Source organism: Mustela nigripes, chromosome 9, assembly GCF_022355385.1.
Source record: "Mustela nigripes isolate SB6536 chromosome 9, MUSNIG.SB6536, whole genome shotgun sequence".
Taxonomy (NCBI): Eukaryota; Metazoa; Chordata; class Mammalia; order Carnivora; family Mustelidae; genus Mustela; species Mustela nigripes.
The window spans coordinates 80889062-80898716 of record NC_081565.1 but is presented as its reverse complement, the minus strand read 5'-3'; the positions used below and the strand labels follow the sequence as shown (position 1 = coordinate 80898716).

General features: G+C 61.4%; 1 protein-coding gene across 5 annotated transcripts in view; it reads right to left on the bottom strand.

The window, feature by feature from the left end:
* Positions 1-908: 908 nt before the first annotated feature.
* The window catches only part of APBA1 (amyloid beta precursor protein binding family A member 1), a 194177-nt gene continuing 185430 nt past the window's right edge, over positions 909-9655 (bottom strand). For all 5 annotated transcript variants that reach the window (XM_059411894.1, XM_059411893.1, XM_059411896.1 and 2 more), the window contains 3 exons: positions 7776-7895; positions 5537-5677; positions 909-4602 (listed from right to left, as the gene is read on the bottom strand). In XM_059411894.1, the coding sequence (XP_059267877.1) occupies positions 4531-4602; positions 5537-5677; positions 7776-7895 (333 nt within the window). In that variant the 3' untranslated portion in view covers positions 909-4530. The remainder of the gene's footprint in view (positions 4603-5536; positions 5678-7775; positions 7896-9655) is intronic.

The window sequence follows — 9655 nt, the reverse complement described above, 5'->3', positions numbered from 1 at the left end:
AAAGTGACACATAGACATACCAGAGGTTTTTCTTACCAGAAACGACGCGTTGGTGGGATGAAATCAGCTCCATCCGTTTCTAAGGCTCTGCCAGCCAAGTTGGGGCTTCGGGAGTCCGGGGGCCACCCGAGCTGCACAGAGACACCGCCAGCACCCCTGGGGCCGTGCAGGGGTGGGCGACGTGGCAGGCAGTGTCTGCGGGCCTGGGTCTGCGGGTGCGGGAGGGTGGGCGTGCGTGCTCTCACGCGCGGGGGCGGCCCCTCCGCAGCCCTCCCGGGAGCCGAGCACACTGTAGGGAGCCGTGCACCTTGTAAAGGCTTTGAACGCGTCCGCTGACCCTCGCCGGGTCCCCACGGGATAGATGTTCTTCTGCAGATGAGGAAGCAAGCTTGGGGCGGCGGGGGTTGAGGAACGGACGGGGGAGTGCGGTGTAAGGGAAACAATGGGGGACCGAAATGAAGGTTGTGTGTGACGGGATGGGTAAGTGGATTTTTCCCTCTAGTTCGGCAACTGCAGGGGAGATGGGAGTGTGGGGGGGGGGGGGGGGGGGGGATGCCCCCCCCCCCCCGGGCAGGGGGAGGCGTCTCCTCCGGGGGGCTGGGGGGGAGGCACCCGTGAGAACCCCCCCCCCCCCCCCCGCCCTGCTGCTCCCGCCCGGTGCTGGTGACGCGAGGGGACCCCCAGGACCCCCCTCCCGGGGTGCTGGGATGTCCACACTAGCAGGCGACACAGCCAGTGTTGAGCGAGTTTCAGAAGATGCCTGGGCTCTGGGCAGAGGCAGGGCCTCCGTGAGGGCCACGGGGTGGCCTGCGGTGGACGGGGTGGGGGATGGGGAAGACCCTCTGTTTCCCCTACCTGGGGCCCCCCTCACTGTCCCTTCCCCGAAATAATAGGACGCTTGGCCAGGGTCAAGAGGCGAAGTTCATATTTATTGTTGAAGCAACCCTTACAGACATCAGCGTTCCGTTAAGTAAAGGAAGAGAACACACCGACTACATCACCGCCCCCCGCGCGGCACAGGGGTGGGCCGGGCCCGGGGACCACGCTGGTGGAGAAGTACATTCAGTGGGTGTGCGGCGCCAACGTTCCAGGCTCACGGGCGTATATACTGTATTTATATAATTTATATTTATATATAGAGATCGAGTTTTGTGTATACAAAGAACGATATTGTTACAAATACAATACTCTACTTGTCCCAAGCTTTACAGTAAGCTCTGTTGCACCCTCTTTACAGACGGTATACAAGTTCACACTGCAGGGGCTGCACTGGATATGTACAAGGAGTTTCCTCCCCACGGGGTCCTCACGCACGCACTGCCTTGACGGGGGTAGGGGCGGGACTGAAGGATCGGGGCGTGTGTCCCCGTTGGCCGGGACCAGGGAGGGCGCAGACAGACGCGGAACTCAAACCAGCCAGCGGCCTTGTCAGCGGGAGAGTAAACATATCTGGAAGGAGGTGGCCCTTGGTTGTAAACAGTGGTAACAGCCACACCACTGGGTCGAGGGACCCAAGTGGGGCTCGTGGGTGGGTTTCCTCAGCGTGCAGATGGGGGTGTGGAGTGCGAACGGGGGCCTTGGGGGTGGCGGGAGCGATGGGGGAGGTAGTAGGTTACTCTGGGACTCTTTGAGGCCGGTGGGGGGGTGGGCAGCGTCCGGACGGCAGACCCGCGTGCGGAGGCTCGGTGGCCAGTGCCCCCGCGTGGGCTCGGGGTCTCGCGGGGCCCGCTCTGGTGACGGAGCGGACGCTGGGTCTTTGTCTCTGGGGGTTTCCTCCTCTCGCGAGCCCAAGGCGGACGGTGGCTCCCTGAAATGCTCCCAGGGGAGAAGGCAGAGATGATGCGTTCTGGGTGCATCCTGGCTAGACTAGGGGTGCTGGATCTGAGAAGCTGTCGCCAAAGCTGAGCCACCGGCATGTCCCAGCCGAGCAGCAGGAGTGGCTTTTTGCCCGGGGCCCTGTTGGGAAGCTGCTCTGTATACAGTCTCCCCCAGGGGATGGGGGTTCGGGCATTTATACTTCTAACTACACACATCGGGATGCCAGAAGGGAAAGACCACCCTGTCCCACGGGGTTCCCCAGAACAGATGTGCTGACACTTCTGAGCCCGTCTCCTTGGCTAACAGCAGGTGGGTGACCTCCCCTCCCCCGTCCGCTGGGAGCTGGGCGAAGAAGGGGCTCGAGCCAGGCCCAGCCGAGCCGAGCTCTAGGAACACCGCTATCTGGGTGTGAGGGGCCACTCCGACGGAGGGAAGGGGCGTGGTGTACAGACCACCCTCCTCTCCGGAGAGCTCACCAGACTCTTCCAGCAAACGCTGCGGAACGTGCCAAGATTTCTGTGCCACAGCGACAGAACGAGTGTCCGCTCTCCCCTTGCCTTTGGATGGAGATGCTTCCTTGTCACTAAGGGGAGACCACCCAGGGCTGTGCTCGGGGAGCACCCCCGTCTGCTGGCCCGTCAGGGAGAGGCCTCCGCCCAGGTGTTCGGGCAGCAGGCGCACCTGAGCCCCTCCCATGATTAGCCAAGACTCCTGATGCCTAAAATACCGCCAGGAATGCTTTGTTCCTGTTTCACCCAGTCTTTCTGCCAGAGGAAGGACGGACGATGGCTCCTGAGCCTTCCTTACGTCGTCAGACACCCTACCGTGTGGCCACCGGAGGGCCTGGAGCCACGATCTGCTGCTCACGGCTGTGGCGGGCCGGCCGTGGGGCCGAGCACCCTCAGAAAGTCCAGGGGGCCTGACTCTCCACGCCGGCGCCCGTGGAGAGGGGGCAGCCCCTTGCCAGAGAACATTCAGGAGGTGGCAATCCCTCTGCCTTAGTGCTTATACTATAGTCAAATCGAGGGTCAGCCACCGACGCCTTTGGAACCTTCGGCTCTCCTGACTCTCGGAAAACAGGAGGCACAGCAATCCCAGGGGAACCGACTGCTGGGGGTGGGGGCGGGCTTTTGTTCCTGTTTTTTAAAACCCCCTTTCCTCCCTCCATCCGACACGTGAATACACCAGCTGACGTGTGCTCGCCGAACTCCTATTTCCACAGACACAACATAAATGTCCCGGTGCAGAGAACAGGGACTATATTAATATCACAAAATATATTAGTTTCTCTTCCCCCGTCTCTGCTGAGGTCAGGAACAAAACAAAACGAAAACCAGACCGACCCACACCCACCTACATGAACACAAAATGCTCTTTGGACCCAGAATAAGTGACAACTGGCTCAGAATAATATTATGAAAACACCCGCACCGAACTGAGACCCAGCCCACGGATGAGGCACCTGAAGGGGACACGCGAAGCTCTCGGACTCACGAGGCAGATGTTTCTAGCACACGCTTGGGGATTCTTAGGCATAGGGGGGAGGTCCGTTCCTGTCCTCTTAGTTTTGTGGTTTATTACTGTTCTGGCCTCTGACCATCCTGTGCTGCCTCAGGGGCCCTGAGCAGAGGAGAAAGCTGGTCCTGCCTTGGGCACCCGGGCCCTCTTCCTCGGGCGGGAGCAGTCTGTCGTTCCCAGACTCCCCACATGTGGGTGGAGTGGGGGGCATTGGGGGGGAGCCCACTAATGCTCTCTGAGCCCAGGTGATGCCGGGAACCAGGCCTCAGCCCCCGAGGGAGTGTGTGTCTCAGGACAGGGCTGGGCGGCCCCGTAGGCCACCCCGAACAGGGGAAGGGGCCTCCCGGAGAGGCCTTGTGGGCCTTCCAGAGGCCCTGTGTGCCTCACTGGTGATGGGAGGTGGTGAGAGGGACCGTATACGTATGTGTGTGACAGCGAGGGGGGGGGGAGCCCCTGCCCGTGCTTCTCTGATGATGGGTAACCTCGGACGACCCAGGGAGGCCGCCCCCCAACCGCTGAGCTTTCTGCAACGAGATGGTGTCCCAGGCTGCTCCCCTTCGACCCTTGGCTGAAAAGGCTCACGTTAAACAACACAATGATGTTGAACCTAAAACTGGCTACAGAAGAGGCATAAGGTTGGCTCAGAAATCCTGGGCAGAGATGCGGGGCATCCCTGGTCCACAGCTGGCAGGGCAAATCCTTAAAGACGCAGCTGGTCCCTGCTGTCCCCCCCACATTCCCACACGCTGCCCGAAGGAGAGCCGGGACCAGGGGCTGGAGGGCAAGCCTGGTCGCGTCCACGCCCTCCCTGCCCCGAGGAGCACCCCCTACGAGGCCTGGGCCGGCCGCTGTCCGGGAGGGAGGGCTCCCTGTAAGCAGCACCCGGCCTCCTCCAGACCCACCCCCGGCGCCCTCCGGGACGGTGCCGCGCTGGGCGCACACCCGGTGGACCCTGGCTGCTCTCCATCCTCCAGGGGGTGCAGAAAAATCTTCCCTGGCATTAAAAAAAAAAAAACAAAACAAAAAAATGTGCAGACCGGAGAGAGACGGAGCAAAGAGGTCTGCGGATTCTTCTCTTCCTGTGGAGAACCGGTGCTGGGCGTGAGGGGGACGTCTCAGTGGGCACACAGATGCAGAACGAGAAACACCACGAGTGAGGGCAGTCCTCCATGCAAGCCGCCGGCGGGCGCGGCCTCAGATGTACACGGGCTGCTCCTGCGCCGTCAGCAGTCGGTACATGGCCGCCGGCATCGTCTTCATGTGGATCTGGGGGCGGGAAGGCGCGTCAGGGGCCCAGAGGCGGGGGGCTGTGGAGGCATCGACCCCTGTGGCCCCGGGTGGGGGGGGCAGCACCTCTAACCACAGGGGGCTTTGAAGACCCCCACCCCCCACCCCCCACCACCAACAGGGATGTGACCCCGGCCTCCTGGAAGACAGGAACCCACGGGCTTTCTAACATGTTTGGGGCGGCAGAGAGCGAGCAGGGACAACCAGACAGGATGTGTTTTCCCAGCCAGTGCCGTGTTCTTGCTCTCAGCAGGCTGTGTTGGGGGTTTTGTGTCCCCCCCGCCATCCCCCCCCCCCCAAAAAAGGAAAACCTAAGGAGAATGACAGTGGTTTGTCGCTGTTCCCGCCCCCTCCTTCCCTTGCAGGTCGGGTGGCGCAGGAAGGGGGGCCTGGGGACAGCCCTCCCGACCTCAGGAAGTCCCGGGCCGGGTGCAGACCCTGGAGCGGGGGGGACTCTGCTGATCAGACCCCATCGAAGACGTCCATCTCCCCAGCATGTTAGCTGGACAGACGGACAGAACTCGGGCGGCCCCTGAGGGAAGCCCCACGGAGGAATCCGCGAGTCCGAAGCGGAAGGAGAGCCAATAATGCGAGAGACCCCCCCCCCCCCCCCCCCCCGCCCGCCCCCCCGCCCCCGCGCGGCGGGGGCCGGGGGGGGGGGGGGGCAAGGGGGGGGCCCCCCCCCCCCCCCCCCCCGCAGGAGCTGTTCTGCGGCCCGGCTGGTCTCGGGGCTGGGGCTGGGCCGGCCCGGACGGTTCTGGCTGGCGCGCGGGGCTGGGGATCCGGAACGGACACTCCCTGGAAGGCCTGGGAGGGGCCGCACGAGTGCAAGGCCAGGGGCACCAAAGGGCAAACAGGGGACCGCTCCCCCACCCCCCACTCCCGCACCTCACCCAGCCCCGCTGGCTCCTACCTCTCCCACCGCATTGGAGAGGATGTGGACGATCTTCTCGTGGGGGGTGGCCACCACGCTCTGCCCGTTGATCTCAATGATCCGGTGCCCCACGCGGACGCCGCCGCGCTCCGCGATCCCCCCTCGCATGAGGCTGCAGATCTGTTGGGGTCAAAGGCCACGTCACCCTTCAGGGCAGCACCACGTGTCGGGGCGCAGTGGGGGGGGATGGGCCTGTCCTTCTTGGACCCCTGCCCTCTCATCCCTAAGAAGCTGCTGTGGTTACTTTGGGGGCAGGTGAGTCTCTCGGTTTCTTTTCCCGACACACAGGACCATGCGCCCGTGCACTCCGTGTCACAGCCCACTGAGCTCTGATCGCTTGTAGTTGCAGCTGGGGCCGGGGAGACCGGGCCGTGTGGGCCTGTCACCAGCTGCTTTGAAACTCACAGGCCGTGGAGCACAGGTGAATGTCATGTCCCATGTTCCCCCCGAGACTCGAACATCGAGCGGGCTCACGTTCGAAGCCTGCTTTCCGGGGTCACAGTTACACGAGCCCACGCGTGGCCAGCTCCCTCGTTCAAACTCACTTCTCACGGAACGGCCACTGCGGCTGGCTTCCACCGCCGCAGGGGCAGGCCCGCAGCATGCCGGAGGTGCGCTCTCTCCAGGGCCTGTGGGGCTCTGGGCTCAGCCCTGGGGGCCGAGCCATCCCCAACTCAAAGCATCAGACTTTCCCCCAAAAAACATGTTCTGAATTTACAGAGGTGACTTTTCACTTCAGATCATGCATCTTTTCAGCCCGTGTAGACAAGACCTCGGCGTCCCGGGACAACGCGCTGTGTCTGAGTGTGTGGACACGGTGGGCCTTGGGGTACCCTGGGGTCAAACACTGCGCAGGTGGTTCCCACACTTCAGGCAAAACCAGCGGATCCGCTGCTGTTGTCCGTCCACCCTTTGTGCACGTCTGAACAACTTCTCAAGTTATTTGAATATGCACAAAGTGAACAAAGTCCGCGGATAAAAGCAGCCAACTGCCCCAAACCACAAGGAGGACCCTGGCTCCCCAGCCCAGCACAAGGCCACTGAGGTACGAAGAACAGATGAGGGGCGGGATGTTTCCACGCCAGCTGGGAGCCTCAAGGGTATTTCTAAACCTTGAAAACATACGCGAAATAAATTTTTAATAACTTACAACTCTTAATTGCAACTCAAGGGGGAAGAGAATAAGGTTCTTCAATTTGGAAAGATGGAGGCAAACAGAGGGCGCATGTAAAACCTGAAAGTCAAGAGGGTCACAGATCGCGGACAGGACCGTCCTCACAGCCCAGATCTCCTGTGAGTCCAGAACGAGGCAAACAAACCAGGACCAAGGGGAGCAGTACTGAGTAGGGCATTTCAGTCTGGGACGAAGTTGTTCTGGAAAGTTCTGTGAACGGATCTACTTCATGCGACTGAACTGTAGGCTTAAAAATGGTTTGAATGGGGGCGCCTGGGTGGCTCAGTGGGTTAAGCCTCTGCCTTCGGCTCAGGTCATGATCTCAGGGTCCTGGAATCGAGCCCCGCATCAGGCTCTCTGCTCAGGGGGGAGCCTGCTTCTCTGCCTACTTGTGATCTCTCGGTCAAATAAATAAAATATAAAAGAAAAAAAAATGGTTTGAATGGTCCATTTAGCACTGTGTGTATTTTACCACAATAAAGAATAAAAAAGAAAGTATTGTTTCAAGGCAGACCTCCAAGTGATGAAAATACTCTTCAGTCCTACCGTGCTATTCCAGGTTAAAAAGGCGAGATGGAGACCAGGCGTGGGTCAGGGGCCTGGGGGCTCCCTCCGCGGCTGTGCCTGGAGTCACCAGGGAACCCGCCCCACCCCAGTGCTGCACCCTCCAGGGCTGGGGGGGGGCAGCAACTCTGCAGGGGCTCACATGAGAAGCCCCCCCGGGCCCGGAGGGGTTGGAAGGGCTCGGGGGGCACATCCCAGACCGTCTCAAGTCGGCAGCTGGGAGCAGCACCCTGCCCCGCCCCCGAGAGCTGCAGGGCCCGGCTGTGGGAAGCACCTTTCCCTTCTCGTGTGGAAGGCCCAGAATTCTCTCCCTAGACGGGATCTGCCCACGCAAGAGGCCCAGCGGCCGCCCCCGCTCAGCCCTCGCCTGGCTGCACACATTCGGGGACCTGTCCGGCTCTCAGTAAACACGTAGGACCCGGCTCCGAGCCAGAGCTGTGTGTGCCAGGCCTCGGCGACGGGCCGCGGAGCCGTACTTACGATTCCGTTCTGGACGCTGAAGCCCAGCTGGTAGCGCAGGTCCGGCCTCCTGATCAACACGGTGGTCACAGGGGGGCACCGCACGATGTTCAGCTTCACCCGGGGCTGGTTCTTCAGGCCCTGGAATGGGAACGGGGCATGGTGGAGACGGCAGCCAGGAGCGGGCAGAGGAGATCAAAGCAGACGGCACCGAAGGCCAAAGGAGCCCCAAAGTGGTCTTATTTTGGGGACCCGTGAAGCAGCCCCACACACAGGCCAACAGTGCCCGGGCAGGGACAACCCACAGCCCGATGACCCAACTCAGGCTCCAGAGAGGTCAGGGACCCCACCCCCGCGGCCAGTGCGCTCCGAGTGGGGGAGTGTGCTGGGGGAGCATGACCCGCCGGCCACCACCGAGTCGGCAGCACATGTGAGCACCGCACCGTCACTGTCCCTCCAAATCCATCCCGATGACGAAACCAGCTGAACCACCCATCACTGAGCACGGACTCCGGCCACCCGCAGGGGCCATCTTCCTTGTCTCCTCGACAACCTGCAGCGCTATGTCCATTTCATAGAAGAAAAAACTGAGGCTCAGAGACTCTCGGCAACTCACACCGGCAGCGGATCCAACCCCACGTCTGCTGCGTCTCCAAACCCAAGCGTTTTCACCGAGACACGATCCCCACACAGACAGTGGCAGCTGTGTATCATGACGAGCCAGGTTTGCTCAACAAAGACACCGGGGAGAACGTCAGGAAGACAAATTTGTGCCACCAAATCCTTTCTTCTGGCCTGCACGGGGCCTGTTTCCAGCTGACTTTCCTACCTGGGAAGAGTCCAGGGCTCCTGCCCTCTGACCAGCGCCTGCCCCGGTAGACGGCCGCGGGTGCTCTCGGCGTCAGTGTGGACGGGGCCCAGTGTAACATCCCACCTCTAGCCTCTCTGCCCCTCCACTTGGTGTTCTGAACCGCTCGGCTTTCTGCGGGATTGGGGGCTCCCGTGGCTGCCCTTGGGCTAAGGGTAACTTGGGGTGCACACGCAGGCAGCCCTCACCAGCCCCTCTCTGTGGTTCCGAAAGCTTCTCTAGGAAACTTCTCCGGTTCACGACGTGACGATGTCACAGCGGAGCAGCAGCGGAGCCGAAGCAGCCACTGTCCTGGTCCACGGGGGAGCCAGGCTTCCGCACACGGGGCCCACGGTCCCTACCCACGGGGCCGGATGGGGGGGTCACAGGGCCTGTGCTCACGCTGTGCTTCTGCTTTGGCAGCTGGGGGGCCTCAACTCTCTGCCCCCCGCATCCTCTACCTCAGGCTCCTTGTGGCCCAGACAAGCGGCGGTGACACCTGGAGGTCCCTTCCCGTCCTGGCTCTGACTTCACAGTTTCCCCTGCTGCTCTTTCCCTAGCCTATCTGCTGACAGCACCGCGTCTTGACTATTGTGCCTAAAAACACCCATTTCTACAACATCAAGGAGGCTTGTTTCGGGGGGTGGTGCTCAGATATAAATGAATGTATGGTTGACCCTTGAAGATGCAGGGGTCAGGAGCGCCAACCCCCTCCCCGACCGGTGCAGTAAAATCTGACGTGTATAAACCGAACAGGTAACAGCCTCATCAATAACACGAACGGTTAACCCAGACTTGGTGTGTGGCTTCTACGCTGCGTTCTTACAGTAAAGTCCGCTCGAGAGAACCGACGTTATTAGGAAAGTCACAGGGAAGAGAAAGTACGGGTGCGGTTCTGGGCTGTTATTTCTTGAAACACACCCACGATTCCGTGCTGTTCACGGGGACACCGCGTTTCTCCCTCGAGTGCGTCCTCTTTCTCAGTCACTGGCAAGTATCGGTCACCCTCAGTGCGCCCAGGCAGGTGTCAGGCACCGGGAGGGGGGCAGTGGGG